The following is a 22,943-nucleotide window of genomic DNA, read 5'->3' as shown; positions in this document are numbered from 1 at the left end:
TATGTGTTTGCTTTTCTTTTTTTTGCTCTTCTATTTTAAAATAAAGTATCTGCTATCAGGTTGGACAAAATGACATGTGCCTTGTTTCAGGATCTTTTCATAACAGGCGTCAGTTTTGTTGATAAAGGTGTGCCACAAGGTTCAGTTATGGGTCCTATTCTCTTTACTGTTTATATCAATGACGTTACTTCATGCCATAGCAGTGTGACAGTGTAGCCTGTCAGTGAATTCAACAAGCAAAATGGATAACATCCAGAATTTGTTGCTCTTTCTTCTAAGTTGTACACACTATGCACTGGCATTGGCACTAAAAGCAGCCTTGAAATGACTCTCTGATTTCAGAGTGTCTAGCTGCACCTGTATGGTCCAATAGGTATGCTTCAACAAAAAGGTGCCGAAAATTAGGAAGGTACAGATCAGTTCTTTTCGAATGTTTTCCAACTTTTAGCAGTGGCAAAAAAAATCATACTAAACAAAACTGGACTGCTTGGTGGAAATGCTGCCATAAATACAGTTTGTTGACACACAGTTGTTGATGCAGTATTTTATCACAATCTTGCTTTACATATACATTTTTAACTGACACATATTTTATATAAAACAGCTGTTCTTTTTAGAAAAAAAATCCTCAGCTTTATATTGTCCTTGCAGCTGCAATGTCGCACCCCTCAGATTTGATAACAGCGCCCAAGGACTTACAAAAGAGTAAATTCTGGACTTTTTAAAATAATATTAATATTTATTATATTATAAACAGCAAAATGTTCTACACTGTATGTACAGATATATCTCATTTTTTTGTGGAAAAGTTGTTTTTTGTGTAAATGAATGCAAAACATGAATATTTTATATTCTAGATCCATAACAAACAAAGTGAAATATTTCACACCAATAAATCAAGACTAATCAAAAAAGGACTGTAATACAGAAATGTTAACCCTCTGAGAACATGTTTATTTAGAACAGTGGTTCTTAAGGTGGGGCCTAAAGAGGGCTCAGAAGGCTAAACAAAGACCAATGTACAGCGTTTTGCTCTGCCAACAATATGGTGATGGTCAGGAAAATGTAGGTTAACCATGACTCTACACCAGACATCCCGACTATTAGTCATATTACTGATCACCTCCATGCTACACTGCATGGACAGAGTAATTCATGCACAGGAGCAAGTAACACTTAATGATAATTTTACAATTTAACCATTAATAAAGCAGTAACAAAGCATGAGCAAAAGAATTAAATATTAATTATTTGTTAATTATCAGTACTTAATTCATCACCATCATTAAATCATTATTATTTAATTGTATGCCATTTATAAATTAAATAATAAATGGTTAATAATTGCATTAGAAATTGGTATGTCATCATGTATAAAAGATTAGTGATGAATTTAAAATTAATCTGATTGATTTTCTACATTAGTAATGCATTCCTAACTCTCCCTGATGGCGCCCCTTTACTAATGTTTTACAAATGCATCAATAAAGTGTTTATATTTGTACGGAAGAGGATTAGGGCCATTAGAAGGAGAAAATAAAATTTCAAATTCATTCTTGTCATTTTTACTTTAATCTTGACATGCCCAAAATTATTTTCTCCTTCGAATGTGGCTCTAATTCTCTTCTTTAATATCTGGGTTTGTACATGACTTATAAATCAAGTAAGAGTGCTTTATAAATATTTTTCAATGCTTCACAAATGCGCCAGTAAAGCTTTCATAGCAGTGTTTGTAAATGGCATAAAATTAGTTAATAATGCTTTATTTTAAGTATATACTAATGCTTTACCAGTGCTTAATAAAGTGTTTCAAAGGGGCCCAGACTAAGTACTGAAATTTTACACTTTTGTATTATAAAATATTTTTCATAAATAATGTTTTATTTGAAATACTATATTTTGATTTTCGGGAGCTGTTAGCCAACATCTTAAAAATCAAAACAAAAAAGGGCTTAAAATATTTCACTTTTTTAAAATACTGAGATATTTTTTTTCAAATCAAGTGTAACACTGAAAGGTTAATTTTTGTACTTTTTTAATGTGGAGCATATGTGTAAACCGGAATCTTTTTAGAACAAATATTTATAATAAAAAAACTATCAATACAACACAGATTATAAGATCTTGATTTCATATAGAAAACAACATGTGCTTCTTTTTTTGCATGAATCAGTCTTACTGTATTTATGTTTATTGAAATTGCCTCATGTAATTGCCAGGCAGATTGTGGTTACCTGCACCCCTCTGCCGATGTTAAATCTGTGTGCACTGTTTTAATAGAAATGGGAGGAAGGACTGGGTGCGTAATTTCAAACTAAACCCAGGTGCAGTTGAAATCAATATAACTTCCTGCCAGAATTAAAGGTTTTTCTCAGCTGGAGCGACCTCTAAGAACAACTGAAGGAACACTGTAAACTTTGTCAGAAGTCCTGGGCAGAGCTTGTAATGGATGAATGGTACGTAGACTATAGCTCCACTTAAGATAAACAAAGACACGTAGAGGTATTCAATCTGAGGATCATCTATGATGGGTGCCAGCACCAAGAATATGGCTGCAATGAGGACCAGAATGGGGAGAATAATTGGGACCTGTGGAGAGAGGAAGGCACACAAGCTGAGTTTCATCCGGGCACATGTTGTTCTCTATTGATGGTGTTTGAAGAGCAAATGTGTGTGACACAGACCTTGTACGGCCTCGGGAGCTCTGGCTTCTTGATCTTGAGGTAGATAAGTCCCGACAAGGTTATGGCATAGAAAAACCAAGCAGTGAAACTAACAGTAGAAAGAAGATTGTTAGATGAAATATGATTAGGTTGTGTGTGTTATTTTTACAAAACTATAACATCATGAAACGTAGACTCAGCTCTCACCTGAAGAAGTTGACGATACTTTGAAAGTCTCCAGGGATGAGCACAATGAGAGAGATGATGGTTGTGAAGATCAAGGCTGGAGATGGAGTCAGTCGGCGGACGTGAGCCATGGCTAGAATATCTGGCTGCAAAAAGATAAAAGTTTGGATGAACCTCTGTGAAATATTACACAAAACAACCTATTTGAAGGGACAGTTCAGTATTTCTAAGGTTGAGTCTACTACTACATGTAAGATACTGTATGTAGAAGTGGCATTAGCCTCCAGTGATTTCAGGGGCATTGCTCCTAGGACTTGCTGGTTGTACTAGCCAAGAAGGTAAGCTATACAGTGTAACAGATTGGAACAAATTTGTTAAGATTTGAGATTTCTGCATGTTGTGCTTGAAAGAGTTGCAGACACCTTGTTTATATCCATCAAATTTATTAAAAGGAAAAATAACATTAGAGAGAGAACGCTTTTTAACTGTTCAACCTTGTCATGATTTTTATGGTCTTGGTCTTGTCCTGGCCTCAGCTCGTCTCGGTCTCGATTCGGTCTCCACCCCCAAAAGTCTTGGTCTTGTCTGTGGTTCTGAGAAAGTCTTGGTCTTGGATAGTGTGGTCTTGGTCTTATACAACACTATACAACAGATCAGACTGCATACAGAGGTAAGTCTAGGATGTTCTCACCTGGATTGGTATAAACACTAGCATGCGTCACAGACCGCCTTGTCAACTGATGTGATCTGCAGCATTTGTTTAGTTAACTACAAGCATACCTTCATTCATGTCCATCTGGCCTCGCTTGGGGTGATGGGAATTGTGGTTCTTTTTAGAGAACCAGACATTTTGGGTCAGGTAAACATAAGAGCCAATCTTTTCATTTAATTCTACTTTGTTTTTTCATATGACAACGAAGCTTGAAAAAACAGAAACCCTCATTCAACCGGTAGCTGGCTCATGTAACTCAAAAAGGAGTATCCCACAAGATTCATTTGCTAAATATGACATCAACATGTCTTTTAAAGGCATGTTTTGACAAAATGAGGGATAAAAGCTATCAAAAAGAGGCACTGCTATAGCCTTTTAGCTCGCGGCAAAGACGAGGATGACTTTATTTATTTAAAACTGCTGAGTAATAACAATGATAAACTTTATTTATAGAGCACTTTTCAAAACAGAATTACAAAGTGCTTCACAAGCAGCAGAGACAACCAAGCAGATAAAACACAAGTAATATCAGACAGCAAAACAGGTGAAAAAGATCAAAATATGTTAAACTCAAATAAAATCAGGTAAATAAAAGCAGTCAAAACCCAGTTAAATTAGAAAGGTTCTTTGATAAAAGTAGGTCTTAAGATTTAAAAGAGGTCTCTGACTCGGCCAATCTGATTTCCACAGGCAGGATGTTCCAGAGCCTCGAAAATGCCCTGTCCCCTTTAGTTTCCAGCTGGGCCCCTGGGACAGCTAAAAAAACCCTATCTGAGGATGTCAGAGAACATGCTGGCTCATAAAGGGTTAATAGTTCCAAAATGTCAGGGAGCAGGTGGCCTAGTGGTCAGAGGCGCTCCACATGTACACGGGCGGCCGGGGTTCGAGTCCGGCCTGGGGCCCTTTGCCGCATGTCTCTCCCCCACTCTTGACCCTGTTTCCAACTCTATCCACTGTCCTCCTCTATCTAATAAAGGCACAAAAATGCCCAAAAATAAATCTTAAAAAAAAAAGTTCTAAAATGTAGTGGGAAGGTGGGCCACTGAGAGCTTTAAAAGTTATCAGTAAAATCTCAAAATCAGTTCTAAAACATATTGGGGGCCAGTGTAGAGGATAAAATTGATTCAAAGATCTCCTAGCTCTAGTTAAAAGTTTTGAACCAACTGTGGATGGTAAATGTCGTCTTTTGCTCAGGCAGGTAAAGAGGGCTTCTACAATAATCAAGGTAAAAGGAAAGCATATAAAAGTGTTTTTGTGTCTTTGAAATCAATCTCATTTTTAGATACTTCTTAGATGATAACAGGACCACTCAAGTTAAATAGTATTTTTTTTTTTTACAAAAGTTAAATTACTATCAAACAACACACCTAGATTTTTTTTGTGACAAACTTTCTGTTATTAAAAAGGGAACCAGTAGAGAGCAGCATTTTCTCAGTGATGAGCTGTGACCCAAGACAGGTATGAAAGTTACTTGACATCCATCCATCTTCACATCACCCAAACAACTTTTTCAGGTGCTCAGCTTACCCAGGACTGATGGATTTACTGGTATGCATAGCTGGGTATCATCTGCATGGATGTGAAAGGAAATGCCATGTCTGTCAATAATGTGCGGCAGGGAAAACATATACACCATGTTCCAAATTATTATGCAAATTGAATTTTAGTGTCATAAATATTCAATTTTTTGTTTTTCAATGAAACTCATGGATGGTATTGTGTCTCAGGGCTCTTTGGATCACTGAAATCAATCTCAGACACCTGTGATAATTAGTTTGCCAGGTGAGCACAATTAAAGAAAAACTACTTTAGAAGGATGTTCCACATTATTAAGCAGGCCACAGGTTTCAGCAATATGGGAAAGAAAAAGGATCTCCCTGCTGCTGAAAAGCCTCAAATACTGTAATGCTTTGGACAAGGTATGAAAACATTAGACATTTCACGAAAACTTAAGCGTGATCATTGTACTGTGAAGAAATTTGTGGCTGATTCAGAGCACAGACGGGTTCATGCAGATAAAGGCATAATGAGGAAGGTTTCTGCCAGACAAATTCATCAGATTAAGAGAGCAGCTGCTAAAATGCCATCACAAAGCAGCAAACAGGTGTTTGAAGCTGCTGGTGTCTCTGGAGTCCCACCAACCTCAAGGTGTAGGATCCTCCAGAGGCTTGCAGTCGTGCATAAACATACTTTTCAGCCACTCCTAACCAATGCTCACAAGCAGAAACAGTTGCAGTGGGCCCGGAAATACATGAAGACTCATTTAAACAGTTTTGTTTACTGATGAGTGCCGTGCAAACCACTTCAAAATCAGGCCGGATAACCCTGCCCAGTGACTTAGTCTTTCTAAAAGGATACTATGATCCACTGTCAAATACTGCAACAGGATTGATCTGTTTCTCAGTTTCCTCACAAGGCCCAGAACAATATTTCACAAATTAATATTTTTCTTTTGATATTTTTATACAAGAAAAGAATCATTTCATCTCTTAACAAAGTGATAAAGCACAAATGTTTGCAGAGACATGGAAAAATCAAGCCACTTGAATAGTTCCCATTAGGCTGTTGAAATGTAACTACGCCCATTTAAAGTATGCTCTTCAGCTTAGTTTATATGAAAACAAATGGTAGTGTATTCCTCCAGGCTATAATTTTAGAGCCTGTATTTGTCCATGTTCATAGGTAGTTATATCCTGACTTTTTTGGCAGTAATTTCACAGGATAATCATAAACCACAGAGATTCTTACCATATGTCCTTCCCTGGCAGCAACAAAGCACACACGTCCACCGCTGAAGAATGTGCCGTTCAGTGAACCAAAAGCAGACAGCGCAGCAGCCAGTGACATGAGCCACCCCCAGCTTCCTAACACCTTATTCCTGGGGAAAAAAGCTGCAGTTTTCACAAAAACTCCCACAATTTCCTCAAGTTTCAATAACCATCTGATTGATCTTTACTACTGTTTTGGTTTTTATTGATTTCTTATTTCTTTTCCAAATACAATTTGTGCTTATGTGGAATACAGATACAGTATATACTTCACACACGTTGACCTTTTTTGCTGCTTTGTGAATAACATATGACTGATCTGGAAAACTCTTTTAATATACTAGTTTTACATCCCAATATCAGGTTAGCTTACAAAATAACAGTATTTAAATTCTGATTTGCTAACATTTAACGAATTAGTTACATAAGATCCTAAACCACAGATTCAAATAGTTATGTTGATTTTGCCTTAATAGCAGAAAATGCATTGTTTTCAATTTCTCTAATTGTACACATCAGGATGTGGTCTTACCCCCAGGTCACTGCGACTGCAGAGGAAGACATGAGCTCTTTAGGCGTCATTACTGTCAGGTAGCTCACATTAACCAGCAGATATAAGCCTGTCACCAGAGAAATGGCTATCACTACTGCCCGAGGGAGATTCACCTGCAGAAAGAAAACAGTAACATCTTTACAGTCCAGCCCAAACTTAAATTATAGGTATTTGTTAAAGCAATGCTTGCATACAAATTGAGCCAGGAGTTAAACATTTTAGTAGAATGAAATAATGAAAACTTTGAACAAATACCACAGTTTTTCTTTGAGCATGCTGATGATTATAAGAACAAACCATCTCCCAAGAAACTGAAAAATAAGAATCTTCTAGTTATGAAGTAAATCTTTTATAGATATGGAATTATCCGAGTTCTTTACGGTTTTATGGATTACCTGTGTAATAAGGTCGACTCCTTAAAGTTGTTTAAGTCCAGATCTGCAGTGTTTTTCAAGATTATGGCACTCAAATCTTTATATTTTAATGACACTGTATGGAAAAAGCCTAACAAAGGAAGTGAATTTAAAATGATCTTTGCTATAATCTTAGTTTTATGCTGTGTAATGTTACTTTAAACTGAATTATCCTTAAAATTTAAATAAAGTAAAAAAATAAAAGATGTATAAATCATAAAGCAACAATATGTAGTAGCTCAGTTGGATAGGCTTTGATGCTCATTGAAGGTGATTTTCATAAACACAGTAATGTTACCCTTAACCTCACAGATGATGGTTCTAGCTAACAATCAAAGGGGGCAAAGATGAGAAGACAATGTTGGCTGACAAAATGTGGTCATATTAACAAATTTTGCACAAGTATCAATCACTCAATCAGCCTTTGTACAGCGCTGATTCAAAACCAGTTATCTCAAGAAACTCTAAAAAGAGGGTAGGTCTAGACCAGTGGTTCCTGGAGCCCCACCTAGTTATATCTAAATAAAGCTGAGCCCTCTCCAAGACCCATACCAACTAAAAGTGATAGATTACTGTCAAAAATCAACATACATTTTAATTGTTTCACAGACAAAAAACAAAGAAATGAGTTAACATATGTTTGTTATACCAAAAGACATTTGTAAAAACTATTCAAGTAAAGTTTTGCCATAATTTTACTTAAAGATCCCCTGTGATCTCTGGCGCCCACCCTAGGGGTTCCCGCACCCCAAGTTGGGAACCAATGGTTCTCAACTGGTCCTGCCTCAGGACCCACCAGTCTGTCGTACATTCAAAACATTTTCAACAACTCGTGTTTAGCTAATCAAATATGTTGCATTTTAGAGCATGATTGAACCAAAACACCTGATATAAAAAAGAATAGAGACAGAGCTGACAAATTTTATATCCTCTTTCCCCATCATTATGTGTCATTTTGTGCCAATATTCCAGAAAGCTTGTGAAATTAGTTCATTATTGTGGGAAAATTAGCAATTTACTGCCAGAAGAAGAGATACATTAGTTAAAATATTGATCCAACATTAAACTTACCCAATTTCACAGTAGAACAGTAAAAAAAAAAAAAAGATATTGATTCATGTCCGATAAGGACTTCAGGACTTTTGCTACCATTTCTTTTTAGACACCTAGTCGCGACCCACTGAAAACTGCTTCTCGACCCACTTTTGGATCCCAACCCACCAGTTGAGAACCATTGGTCTAGATCCTTGATTCCCAACCTGGGGTGTGGAACCCCGTTGGGGGACACAAGAGATTTCAGGGTCCTTTTGCTCTGAGGTTGCTGAAATAAGGGTCATTCAAACTACCTAAATCCTGAAAACACATGAATGGTTCAAACAAAGTCTTATGGTAACAACATTTGTGTTTTTGGCTTTGACAGCAATAGGTCACTTTTTTCTCATGGGTTGTTGGGGGCCACAGCTCTTCTTAGACATGTGAAGAAGTCAGTGGAAAAATGGTTGGGAACCACTGGTCTAGACCAGTGGTTCCAAACTGGTCAGGCGCATGACCCCCCCCCCCCAAAAAAAAAAACACAAAAAAACCCCCAAAAACTTCATCTATATCATGAATGTTGGTTAATCAGTATTCTTGGCTACCATTACACCATGAGGACAAAAGAACACTCCAAAAATGTTCACAACCAACATGTTAGAAAAGCCCACCATTACAGAGGGATTTGTTTGCATACATCTTGTTTTACTCCACTTCCCCAAGCTAGCATGAGGCTTTGGTCATTTCACTAAGAATGTCCTTGTTGTCTTGGGTAAACCAGCTTTATTTCCCAACAAAAGGTAGATAAATAATTTTACTTGTAATCACAGGAAAACCTAAAAATAATACATCTATGAAATTACTGTATTAGGGCTTCTGTATGAGTTTTTGCCTTATTTTTTTTCCCTGGCACACATTTGCAACCCACTTGGGTACCGACCCACCAGTTGAGAACCACTGGTCTAGACCATACTTTCTGATGTAGCCTATTATTATCAAGACCAGCATTTATCACTGTGAGCTCAGCACTAGCTGTAACTAGCCTCTTTATAGTGGCAAGAAAAACCTTCCCTTTAACAGGCAGCAATCTTGAGCAGAACCAGACTCATGTTGATTGCCATCTACCGAAGTTGGAAAGGGGTGTGGGGGAAAGCAGGAAGAGAGAAGAGGGGATGCAGAAAGAGGGAAAAGAAACAAAAAAACAACAAATGGAAGCCTGTCACGGCCATAAACTTATCTCCCATTTTGTAGAATATGGTTAAACCGTCAATAATGATGACGGTAGTATATAGAGAATTAGCAATAACAACCATGATTGATAGAAAACAAAACAATGTGATATTAGCATTAGCAGTTAGTATCATAATGAAATAAAGGGAACTTTAACTATTCTAGTAATGATAACAGAAGTAAGGATGATGTTGGTAGACAAAGCTGCTAAAGACGGGTGGATCCACAGCAGCAAGCCTTGGATGTGCATGATAACAGGAACAGCCATGTAAACTTATTATTGTAATACAAGCATTATCAAAAATAAGGGGATGAAGAGAATAACATATAAAATATATGAAGGTGATTATAGAAATGAAAGCTGATGCGTTCTAGTAACTGGATTCTTTAATAACCTTGCAAAGCAGATAGATTAGCCATTCAATCTGGGACAATTGTGCCAGTCCTGAAAACTAATGTAAAAATTAAAGTGTACAATGTAAAAAATAAGACTGTTTCTGCATAACACTGCTTTCTCAGGAACACCTAACCTGCAGCAGCTGTTTCAGACATGAAAAATAACTACATAGAAATGGGTATTATATTTATGCTGTTGATCTTATTTGCTTTTGCAGTTCATAAAGAGCCATCAAAACTGATTCTAGTTGGTTTCATAACCAGATGAAATCTCCACACAGGAGCTTTAAATGCCCCCTTAGTTGTTGTTATCACAACAAGTAACTCAAATTCAGCTCTAATTCTCTATAGTCAAGATCTATTTTTGCTACCTGTTGCCAAACTATCCAGGAGAGGCACCTTCATGAAGAAGTGATGTAAAGAGTTTATCCTTTAACTGCAACTTGTTGGTTTATGTCTTGTACTACACTGTGAGCATGAAAACATCACAGGAGGGAAATCACCTTTATCACAGTGAGATAAGAGCACCAAAACAGCAGTAAAACATTTAGCTCTTTTAAATCCAACCTTCAGTGTCGATACGTAACTTATCACTGACACCACAGATAAGAAAACACAGATGAATGTCTTACCATGTAAACAGTCAGTAAATAATTATTTAAAGCAACAATTCCTTGATCCAAATATGTAAAATCCAGCCTCTCAGAGTCTCACCTCTGGTCTTTTCAGCTCCTCGGTGACATAATTCAAGTTGTACCAACCAGCATAAGACCATAGTCCTTGATAAAAAGCCATCCCTAGAGTGCTCAAAGAGTGCTGTGTGCCTTTAAATGCATTTTCAACTTTTAAATTTTCCACAATTGTGCTGCTGCTCTTGGTCACCTCCACTATCCCTCCAATTACAATGACTACCAAGGCAAGCACCTTGGCCACCAAGAAGACCACTTGGATTCTGATGGCAGCACGGACATTTAGGACGTTTATAATGGCAACAACCAGAATCGCCACAGCTGCAGTACACTTCACAACCGTCTGAGGAGGAAGGCAGTCTGCGTAAAAGGGTGCCATGGCATATTCAGCAATGCTTATTGCCATGGCAACAATGCTAAAAGGCCTAACGACAAGGATGAAAGTGATAGCAGCAAAGAAAGCAGGACATGGACCATAGATCCTCAGTATGTAGATGAAATCTCCTCCGGATTCAGAAATGATTGTCCCGAGCTCAGTGTAGCACAGTGCTGCAAACATGGCTACGACTCCTGCAAGAGCCCAGATCAACAGGCTTGCACCGGGGCTTCCCACGTAGCCCAGGACGAACTGTGGGGACATGAATATTCCTGATCCAATCATAGTTCCTGAAACAAGTGCTACACCACCAAGTAACCCTATTTCCCGTTTCATCTTCAGGGCTTCTTGTTCTTTGCCTGCCATGGCCATGTCCATCCAAAAGCATCAGATGCATACACTGTTTTTCTCCTTACAGTTGAAGCACCCAAGAAAAAGGCAGATAAGAAAGAAGACATAAACTCGAATACTGTAGATAAGTAATTTTCATATACAGTCCCTGGCCAAGGGGCACTAAAAACATCCATCCTAACATCTTGAGTTGAATATTAACCAATCTTAAGTTATGATCTGTAAATCCCTCCTTTATCTGGATCAAACTTGGCACATAAATATTGTGTTTCATTAAGCTCAGTTCAACTGATAAACAACAAATGACAAAGATACTTGCTCTTGATTTTGGACTAAAATCTTAGCAGATGATAAATAGTGGATTGCAGAGTCTATTACTGTATTTTGATCATTTCTTGACAGTAAACACTTCTTACTTCTGGATTTTTCAGCTCTTCAGTTAAATAATTCAAAGTGTTCCAGCCATCATAAGACCACAAGCCTTGATAGAAAGCAATTCCAATTGAGTGAACTCCAACATTCGTCCCCTTAAAGGAGTCATCAAAATTTTCAGTGTGTCCCTGGAAAAGCATCACTACACCTCCCAGTATGATCACTGCCAGCGTGAGCACTTTGACCGCCACGGACACAACTTGGATGATGGTGGCTAGGCGTGCGCTGAGACAGTTGATAATGCCCAGCATCAAGAGACTTCCTGCAGCCACGCACTTTAACACCAGCATTGGAGGAGTGCAGCCATTGTAAAAGGGTGCCACAACGTATTCTGCAAAGCTCAGAGCAATCCCTGTCGCACTGGCCGGTCTCATGACAATGACGAAGGTGAAGACAAAAGTGAAGGCCACCACTCTCCCAGCTGTCCGCAGGATGTAGATAAACTCTCCTCCAGACTCCGGTATCACTGTTCCCAGCTCAGCATAGCAGAGCCCTCCAAGCATGGCGACTAACCCACAGCAGAACCAAATAATGAGGCTTGCTCCAGGGCTGCCAATAGTTAATAGCACATACTGAGGGGAGATGAAGATCCCAGATCCCATCATCGTTCCAGCGATGAATGACACAGCCCCCACAATCCCCACTTCTCTCTTCAAACTGAGCCCCTGTTTGTCACTCCCCATTGTCTCAAAACTTTTGCTTCTTCGGAGGAGTTTACTGAGGACACTAGACCGACGCAGAGCCAGCTGCAGATTAACAATTAACTGGGAGCCAAGCTGTTACAACTGTGGCTCAGGGGAAGCAACACAAAGGAGCAAAAACTGATAAGTTTAACAAAGGTACTTTTCTCAAACCTTAAAATTAAGAGGAGTAAAGGAGCCACAGATTTCCTCAAAGAAATTAAATATTAGTATGGCATAGAACAATGTCTTCAATAGGAAAGCTACATCACCTCTCAACAGACCCTAAACTAAGGCGAGGCAGGGCTGCTTGTTGTTGACTTTGATTTATCACTCCATAATCATGTTTTCCATTGTAAAATAATAATTAGATTTTGTCAGTTATGTTTAAAATAACAGATAACTGTTAAGTGTTGTACATGTGACATGCGGTCAATGGCAAATAATAAATTAACTCGCTCTTGTATTGCACTTTTCTAGTCTGACCACTCAAAGCACAATGCATTTTCATGCTCTGCAGATTCTACTGATACATGGCTTGCTTAATGTGAATTATCATCATCATATAGCTTATACATGACACCATCATTTAGTAAGATTAACGGCAGAAATAGTTTTACATCTCTCTGCTCCAGCCAGGTGTCACCGTAACCACACAAAATACTGTCTGGCCTTTGACTCTACGTATTAGACAAAGGTCGATCTTAAGACCTTCTTTGAGTAACAAACAAAGATGACAACTTTGTGACCCAACCTGATACACCAGGTAGACGGTTGTCTGCCTGGAATATACTTCACATCTGTGCAATCGCCTATACACAGTCTTAGGGAAGGGCAGAACCTTTAAAAAATCTTGGAGGATGATTGAACAAACATCCTGGCTGTTACATTTGTTTCAGGCCAATCAGAGCAGCCAGGAGGAGTAAATAAGATAACCCAACCTCCAAAGGCAGCCGTTGTCTTTGTTCACTATCAGTGGAGCCAGTTGGCAAACTGAACTCTTTTCCACCATGAAAAGCTTTCAGTGCTGTTCTTGCTTTCCTTTTGATGAAGACATTTTTGTCCAACAACCGCTTTACAACAGCTACGGCTGCTACAACAGTCTCCAATGTAAGGGCTTGCAATAAAACTAGCCTAAACCACACCAATAGCTACAGCCTTTTCCTCTTTAAATGATTCTGATTGGTCTGTTCATTCTCAATTACAGTTACAGATTGAAGCTTTGTAAGATGGATCTGCCTGATGACAGCCATGGAATCTGGCCAGTCCATCTGCTTTGCAGGGTTATTTGTGACCACCATGTTCTGTCTTAGTTAAACTACATGGAAAAACTCACATATTAGCAAGTTTTTCTGACTGATTTCTGATCATAAAATCACCTTACACTTACAACAAGCCACATGTAACTGACAAGTGCAGACAAACATGTTATCAGTCTTATTCTTAAAACATAAAAGAATAAGGCCTAAATTGTTTGTAAATAGTAAAAATATCTGGCAATGCAGCAAGCATACAGTGCCATGAAAAAGTTTTTGCCCTCTTTCTGATTCCTAATATTTTTGCATATTTATCACACTTAAATGTTTCAGATCATCAAACCAATTTTTATATCTCACAAAGACAACCCAAGTAAAGCCAAAATGCAGTTCCTAAATGATGATTTTATTGATTAAGGGGAGAAAAATCCAAACCTATTTTGTCCTGTGTGAAAAAGTAATTGCCCCCCTGAACCTATAACTGGTTGTGCCACCCTTGGCACCACAGCATCTCAGTTGGACTTAAGTCCAGACTTTGACTTCGCAACTCCAAAACTTTGTTGTTTTTTGTTTTTTGGCCATTCAGAGGTGGACTTACTGGTATGCTGGTATGTTTCGGGTTGTTGTGCTGCTGCATAACCCAAGAGCGCTTGAGCTTGAGGGCATGAACTGATGGCCGGATTTTGGCCTTCAGGATTTCCTGGTACACAGCAGAATTCATTGTTCCACCAATCACAGCAAGTGGTCCAGGTCCTGAAGCAGCAAAGCAACCCCAGACCATCACACTGCCACCACCATGTTTGACTGTTAGCATGATGTTCTTTTTATCAAATATTGTCTTATTTTTACTCCAGATGTAACGGGCCACACACCTTCAAAAAAGTTCAACTTTTGTCCAGTCAGTCCACAGAATATTTCTCCAAGTCTTGAGGGTCATTAAGATATTTTTTGGCAAACGTACGATGAGCCTTTATGTTCTTGTCAGCAGTGGTTTTGGCCTTGGAACTCTCCCATGGATGCCATTTTTGCCCAGTGTCTTTCTTATGGTTTAGTCATGAACTCTGACCTTAACTGAGGCCAGTGAGGCCTGCAGTTCTTTGGATGTGGTTCTGTTTTTTTTTTGGGACTTCCTGGATGAGTCGTCATTGCACTCTTGGAGTCATTTTGGTTGGCTGACCACTCCTGGGAAGGTTCACCACTGTTCCCAGTTTTCTCCATTTGTGGATAATGGCTCTGACCATGGTTCACTGGAGTCCCAAAGCCTTGGAAATGGCTTTGTAAGATTTTCCAGACCAACAGATTTCAGTCACTTTGTTTCTCATTTGTTCTTGAATTTCTCTGGATCGTGGCATGATGCGTTTTTTTCTGAGACCTTGTAGCCTACTTCACTTTGTCTGACAGCTTCTATTTAAGTGATTTCTTGATTCAACAAATCTGGCGGTAATCAGGCCTGGGTGTGGCCAGTGAAATTGAACTCAGCTTTCTAAAAAAACTGTGGTTAATCACAGTTAACTCATGATTTAACAAGGGGGAAATTAATTTTTCATATAGGGCCAGATTGGTTTGGATCTTTTCCCCCTTAATAAATAAAATCATATAAAAAAACTAGGTTTTTTTGTGAGATATTAAAATTGGTTTAATGATCTGAAACATTTAATTGTGGTAAATATGCAAAATTATCTGGAATCAGAAAGAGGGCAAATACTTTTTTTACGGCACTGTATTTTACTCTACTAAAGAAGACTGCAGCCCCCTTTTGTATCTTGACATAACATGTGCATCTTTTTTTTCCAGTTGAATGTGTTACATAAGTGTAATAAACATTTTTGGGACAAATCTGACCCATAAACTTGCTTGGATTTGTGATTTTGCAGAGTACAATGCACCAAAACCCAAATCCCCTTGAACTCTTACCATTCTTAAACTTTCTGTTTTGTGTATTAAGAATATTTCTTATTTTTGCTTTGAGGATGAGGAGTAAGTACTCCTTGGAAATTCACATGCAGTGCACAACCTAAATACTGAGCTAAACTTGCATCCACACATTTAAAGATGTTTTTGGGAGCTTTTTGCCTTTAAAGAGAGGACAGCTAAAGAGAGAGAGGAAAAACGGGGAGAAAGAGTGGGATAATACATGGACAAAGTTAAGATTCAGTGATCTTGTTGTTGATAAGCATAATACTATTTGTAAGAGGTTCTTAGTGTACACAATCTTTTCTTAATCGAGCACTTTTGAAACAGTTCATTCAACATTGCACTCATCAATGACCATCTGAGGCCAGAAGAAATGTATACATTATTTGACATAAACTATACCAATGTAAATGTGTCTGATCCATAAGGTCACACATCAATCATTTTCCCAAAGTATCCCTGCCACTGACCTCTGAAGAAGACATTTATTGTTTTATTGTTTTAGGGTGAGGGTATGGCTGACAATGTCAGGGCCAACTTGACACAGACCTCTTTTTTGTTACTCAGTAACTCCTTTGATGCAATAACACTACCCACTAAAACCCTACATACACTTTTACCCACCTCAGGACGTTTCAGCTCCTCTGTCACATAATTGAGGTTGTTCCAGCCGTCATAGGACCAGAGTCCCTGGTAGAAGGCAATACCAATTGGACTGATGCCCAGATTTGTGTTTTCAAAAGAGTTTTCAAAGTTTTCAGTGTGCCCTCTAATAAGCATCACCACGCCTCCTACTATAATGATAGCCAGAGCCAGGACCTTGGCCACCATAAAGAAAACTTGGACTGACATGGACATGCGCACATTTAGGCAGTTCACAATGGCAAGTAGCAAAATTGTAGCTGCAGCAGTGCACTTCACTACCACCACTGGAGGTGGGCAGTCTGAGTAGAAAGGGGCCACGACATACTGAGCAAAACCCAGTGCCAGACCTGCCACACCAGCAGGTCGAACAAAAAATACAGAGCTGAAGATCAACATGAAAGCGAGGACTGGACCAGAAGTCCTTAGGATGTAGATATACTCTCCCCCTGATTCTTTTATGACTGTTCCCAGCTCGGCGTAACAGAAAGAAATCATTATCACCAGTACACCGCAGGCTGCCCACACCACCAGACTGGCTCCAGGGCTGCCAATGGTCGAGAGGACAGTCTGAGGGGTCATGAAGATTCCAGCTCCAATCATCGTCCCTCCAATGAGGGAAACAGCCCCCATCAACCCTACCTCCCGTTTCAGCTTCAGCTTCTCCGTCTTGTCCTCCATATCCCCGTGGTTAAACGGCGTCTACTGTCAAACACCAGAAAAAAACAACACAATTCTGTGGCCAAAGTCACACTTTCAGCAACTCAGGGAGTTAATAATTATGAGGGCGGCTCACACAACAGGCGGTTTTTATAAGTCTGTTTTGCCTTCACTCTTATCTTTTGGCTCTGCTGCTTACTTTTTTTCAGGAGTTTAAAGGGTAGTCTTGCTGGGTACAAGTGCATCTAAAAAAGTTGGAATACCATGAAAAAATATTTGTATTCACTGTGATTAAATTCAAGAAGTGAAACTTCCACATATTCTAGATTCATCTCATAGAAAGTGAAATATATCAATGCTTAGTTAGTTTAAATGTTGGTGATTACAACTTAACAGCTCACGAAAATAACAGACAACAGAAATGTTGACCTTCTGGAAAATTATGTTCATTTAGTGCTAAACCAGAGTGAGAGAATAAAGGCTCAGGAAACCTTTGCAGGTGTTTAGAGTAATTAGCTGATTAGAGCTCTTTCAAAATTGATATAAATGTCAAAAAAGTAGTGGATTTTTAAAAAATTTCATGACCTTAAGCTGTAATCATCCAGATTAAAACAAAAATAACTTGAAATATATCACTCTGTGCAAGATCAAGTTTTACTTTTTGAATTAAATCATGGGAAAAAGATGGGCATTTTTGTGATATTCTAACTTTTTTTTTTAGATACCCCTGCCCCTCTGACATCATCCAGCTTCTCTTCCCTGGTCCTCCATCTGATGTTTTATCCCTCTTTTATGCATTTTAATTGTTTTGACACTGGAAAACATTTATCCAGTCTACAGACATGGCATCACTTGTTTTCCTTTAGAAGAATTACTGTACATTGCATGTGGACTTTATCTGTGCCTAGATGGCATTTCAAGTATGCCATAACAAGGCTGACCGCTCTGTCCAACATCAAAAGTGAGGCCAAATTTCAGTCTTTAAGCACTCTGATGGTGCAACACTCCCTACTGCAGAATTTTTAAAGAACAGTTCAGTCTGATCAACTGATCATTGTTCTTTCCCTGTGAGAAATCCTTCTGAAATGTAGGTTCATGCATTTTTAATATTAGGCTGGCATAAAGGCAAATAGCCTGTGGCACTGCTGAGGTGTTATGAAAACTCACATTGCTTTGACGGCAGCCTTCAGATCTTTTGTATTGTTGTCATTTAATTAGCCAATCAAGAGCAGTATTACCTTGGCCAGGAAATCAGTTATCAGGTTGGGCAGGTGCCAAGTCCTGCCAGTAAAGGAAATCAACATCTCCATAAAGATTGTCAGCAAACATTAAAATGAATCAAAGGGATTAGGAGATAACAAGGCAATGGACCACTGGTCAAAGGTTTTAAGTCCTTGGATGAAAATAAATTCATTTGAAAATCAAGAAGCCAGAGTCTGGAGGAAGAGTGGAGAATTTGAAAATTTAAGATGATGCAAGTCCAGGGCAATGCTTCCTCAGTCAGTGATGATTTGAGAAGTTTCATGTCATCTGCTGCTGTTGGTCCACTGCTTTATCAAGTCTAAAGTCAACGCAGCTGCAGCAGTAGAAAATAGAGCACCATATGCTCTCGTCTGCTGAAAAGCTTCACGGATATGCTTATTTTTTTACATTAAAGTGCTTAACTGGCCTGACCTGAACCCCATAGAGAAACTCTGGGGTATTGTCAAGAGGAAGATGTGAGACAGCAGAGCCAAGAAACACAGATATGCTGCAGGACACTATCAAAACAATGTCAGCTTCAAAACACCCCCAGCAGTATCACAGGATAATTTCCACAACATCACACTGATGCAGAAATGTATGCACAAGGGGTCCGACTTATTACTGAGCGCATACATAAACTTACTTCTCAGGTCGACATTTCTGTATTATAAATCTTTTGACTTTTAAAGATTCAAACAAGAGCTGACAAGAGATTACATTTCTTTTAAATGCTTGATTTAAGTAAGAATTTTACAGTTAACCACAATAAATCCTTTTCTGTCTCTTTTCTATTTTGAAATACAATAAGGAACTCCATGTAGACCAAAGATTATGACATGAACTTGACCATTGATAAAAAACTTATTTATTTTTGCCATTTTAACACCTATTAACAGTATTTTCTCACCTATTTTGCCACTTTTATTATTTCTTTAACCCATTTTGCCATTTTTAACAAATTTTTTGCAACCTTCTGCCAATTTTTTTGTGATTTTTAAACCATTTTGCTCCTGTGAACACATTTTGGATATTTTGTAATTTCATTTCACCACTTTCTCCACCGATATGTTGAACTTTTAAGCAATTTCGCCACTTTCAAACCCATTTTCACTACTTTTTCAACTCATTTTCTTGCCACTGTTACCCATTTCAGCCACTTTCTGCCTCTTTTTGCTCATGTTAACCCATTTTTGCTTATTACAAGCCCTTTCACCCATTTCAATTACCTTTTTTTGCCAGTTTTAACCATATTGACACAACTTGTTACCTTCATTTCTTGCCACTTTAAACCCAGTTGTACCATTTGTAACTTGTCTTTACCAGTTTCAGTCCATTTTTGGCACTTCTAATAAATTTTTACCCTATCTCAACCCAATTTTTATGCTAATTATCATCCAATACTTGTATTTATGCCCCTTTTTGCTTCATTTCAACCAACATTTGCCAATTTTATTTGCCACTTTTTAGGCATTTTTGCCTCTCTATAATTAATTTTTTTGCCATTTACAACCCATCATTGCAAGTTTTAACCCATTATGGCCACTTAAAACCATTTTTACCATTTTTATAATTCAGCTTCACCACCTTTCCTGCCAGTTACTTTTACTTTACTTTTCCTACTTTTAATCATTTTTTATTTTTGCAATTTTCTACCAATTTTTTTTGCCATGATTAACCCATTTTGCCCCTCTAAAACTCTTTTCACCGCTTCAAATGCCCATTTTGCCACTTTTAACCGTATTCCTGTACTTGTTAAAACCATTCTTGCCACTTCAAATTCAATTTTGACACTTGTAACTGCTTTTCACCAGTTTTAAAGCCTGACTTTGCCACTTAAAATCCATTTTTGCCTGTTTCAACACATTTTCCCGTTTATATTTGCCACTTTTCATCAATTTTCTACCCTTTTTTACCCAGGTTTGCCTATCTTTAAGTCAATGTTGGCACTGACTTTTTGCCATTTTCAAAATCCAACTTTGGCAACCTTTCTCTCAGTTGTTGCCACTTTTAACACATTTTCACCCTTTTCTCCCTATTTTTTTTCTGCCATGAATGACCAATATTGCCAGTTTAACCCATTTTTGACACTTAAACCCAATTTTCATCACTTTTTCTGCCCATTTTTGACACTGCTAACCCATTTTAGCTATTTTCCATCTCTTTTACATCTGTTCACCCCTCTTTGTCCCTCTCAAACCCTTTTCACCATTTTTAACACCCATTTATGACACTTTTAATCGCATTTCCATTACTTGTTACATCCAGTTTTGCCGCTGTCAAAGGGGTTTACATTTTGAAAATGGCTAGATTGAAGAGCATTAACAAATAAAATCATTAATTTGTTGCTTTGATTAGTGGATATTATTAAGGAAAAAGCTCTCCCGTTTATCCACCCTTATGGAAACCAGAGGAGAGGACAAAATGACAATCTGGTATTTTATTTACATTTTGTGTCTCCATTCAAAATGTGTTGGGTGCACATCAGTGCCCCTGGACCCTGTGTTGCCTCTGGCATTTGCCTATCCTGCTAATGCCTATGGCTGGCTCTGTATATAATATCATTTTAAAGACTAAATAACCCTGGCCAGAGACTAATACATTTATAAAACCAGGAAAAAGTTATGACGAGAAGGATTTTTTTTTCTCCCCTCCCTAAAACTCTTTCACCATTTGCAGCAACATGTATTTTGATTGGTCAGATGGGGGCTTATCTGAAGTGAAAGTTGCTACATTTTGAATGGCAAAATCATGTTGCAGTTGTAAAAATCCTGCATTTTAGACCTTTAGATTACTAGATTAGTGTTTGACAGAAATCTACACAGGACATGGAGCCTAAAAATGGGACGGTCCTGGCAAATTTGATTGTGTGGTCAACAGAGAACACCACAGAATTTACAACCTGAATGTGTTAAATCACAATAAAGCTTCTGCATATGTTTTTCTTTCTTTTTCTTAATTTTTATTTTCATTTTTTTAAGTGTGGAGGAAACTCCATTACTCTTCCCTCTGTAAATGTTTATATTTACGGAGGCATTTTGGAGTGATGGCCTTTTTGAACCTCAGCAAAAGAGAGACAGGCTCCATCTCTGGCAATTTCAGGTCCGGCTCTGGGGTTTCAGGATCTTGTGTGCTGTCCTCTTCATTGTCCCTGGCGCTGCCTTCAGGAAGGGACACCTCGGGCACAGAGGGTGCCATTTGCTCCATGAGCGCCTTGACCTCCAGAGACTGCTCAGAGCTGCTTGTCTTTTCCTCAGTATTTTTCTCTGAGTCCATCTCCTGAAATTCATCCTGTGGGACGAGGTTAACACCGTCTAATATTTCGGAGACTATCTCCATCTCAGCTTCAGCTCTGGGTGTCGTAGCCAGTGTAAGCTCTCGGTCAGATGTTTAATTTAGCTTTTTCATAACATCTCGGAGTTCCTCTCTGAGAGCTTCATTCTCCCTCTTTTCAGTCATCAGTTTGCTGTTACAATCTGAGATGAGGTGCTGGAGCTCTTGGATCTTCTCTGTCTCTCTCTCAGAAATCTTTAGTTGTCCCTGGAGCTCATCCACCTTCTTCTGAAGCTCCTTCTTGGCGTTCTGCTGATGGACCAGCTCAGAGGCCAACTTGCTGCCATGGCAGATCCAGCCCTTCAACTGCAGCTCCAGATCCTCAACCTTCAGGTCTCTGGAGACTTTATCCTGGAGCTGACAAAGCAGATCCTTTATTTGGCTGCTCTGAGCCTGAAGTTTGCCATTCTGAGCAGCAGATCCTCTTTGCTCATCTCCTGTCCTTGTCTCAAGCTGCTGGACTGACTCAGAGTTTCCAGCCATTTCTTGAGGATCTTGATCTCATTCTCAGAGGCCTTTCTGCAGTTGATCTCTTTCTGCAGCTTCTCCTCAGCTTTCTCAACCATGTTTCGGTCGATATGACTTTGGTGCTGCAGGTACCAACTCTCATTCCTCTGGAGCTTTAACTGATGTTTTAAGTAGCTCAGTTGGCTGTAAACATCGTGTCCTCCAAATCTTTGTGGCCTGATTCCAGCTCCAGTCCACCTTGTAACAATCTGTGCATGCTGTGCATCAACTCATTATTTTCCAAACTGTGATTGAAGCAAGATGGACTCCACACAGGGAGGATGATTTGTAAAATACATGACAACAAGTTATTCACAGAGATTCTTGCTACTCAGACCACATTTATAGAGGGAGGAGCTGGAGATTTTGCTGATGAATAAGACTTTTATGGGATGTGATGGACAGATACAGAGGTGAGATTTATGGCTCTTGAGTGGTCTGCAGGGATGCATTAAGGAAAAGACAGGAGGGGGAGATAGAGAAGGAGGAAGAGTGAGAGGAGATTGCAAAAAAGGACTAAAGCAGTGGAAGCTAAAGGAAAAAAATGCAGGTGTAGCATCCCAGAGAGCTCAGAATACATTCCTAAACAGAGTTTCAGCCCAGAGGAGCAGAAATGCTTTCAAGCATCTTCAGTTTGCCCTTGAATGGTTGACACAGATTCTGTTCTCAGAGTTTTGAAACAATGCCTTAACTATTCTATCTTTATTCCCTGCTAACAGCAACTCTGTTCTAACCTTTGAGCTCTTGAACTCTTCTGTCAAGCTAGTGATCTGGAGTTTGAGTATCCCTTTGCCATACAGTGCCACACTGCTAAGGCACTGAGGAACGCCCAACCACTTCCTTACATGTGAGTTAATTACGTTTTCCAGCTTCTCTACCTTTGGCATTGGTATCTCATATACTGACAT

General features: G+C 38.8%; 1 protein-coding gene across 2 annotated transcripts; it reads right to left on the bottom strand.

The window, feature by feature from the left end:
* Positions 1-87: 87 nt before the first annotated feature.
* Positions 88-17,045, bottom strand: zmp:0000001267 (b(0,+)-type amino acid transporter 1). 2 transcript variants are annotated; one of them, XM_041812621.1, is made up of 6 exons: positions 16,276-17,045; positions 6,862-6,995; positions 6,310-6,439; positions 2,871-2,995; positions 2,685-2,772; positions 88-2,589 (listed from the first exon to the last, which is right to left on the bottom strand). In XM_041812621.1, the coding sequence occupies exons 1-6, from the start codon at positions 16,972-16,974 to the stop codon at positions 2,359-2,361; spliced, it is 1,407 nt and encodes a 468-aa protein (XP_041668555.1). In that variant the 5' UTR covers positions 16,975-17,045; the 3' UTR covers positions 88-2,358. The 2 variants fall into 2 exon arrangements, with proteins under 2 accessions (XP_041668555.1, XP_041668554.1); XM_041812620.1 differs by lacking the exon at positions 16,276-17,045 and adding an exon at positions 10,668-11,433.
* Positions 17,046-22,943: the final 5,898 nt, after the last annotated feature.

The sequence above is a fragment of the Cheilinus undulatus genome, linkage group 18, assembly GCF_018320785.1.
Source record: "Cheilinus undulatus linkage group 18, ASM1832078v1, whole genome shotgun sequence".
Lineage (NCBI taxonomy): Eukaryota > Metazoa > Chordata > Actinopteri > Labriformes > Labridae > Cheilinus > Cheilinus undulatus.
This window is presented reverse-complemented; position numbering and strand designations above follow the sequence as displayed.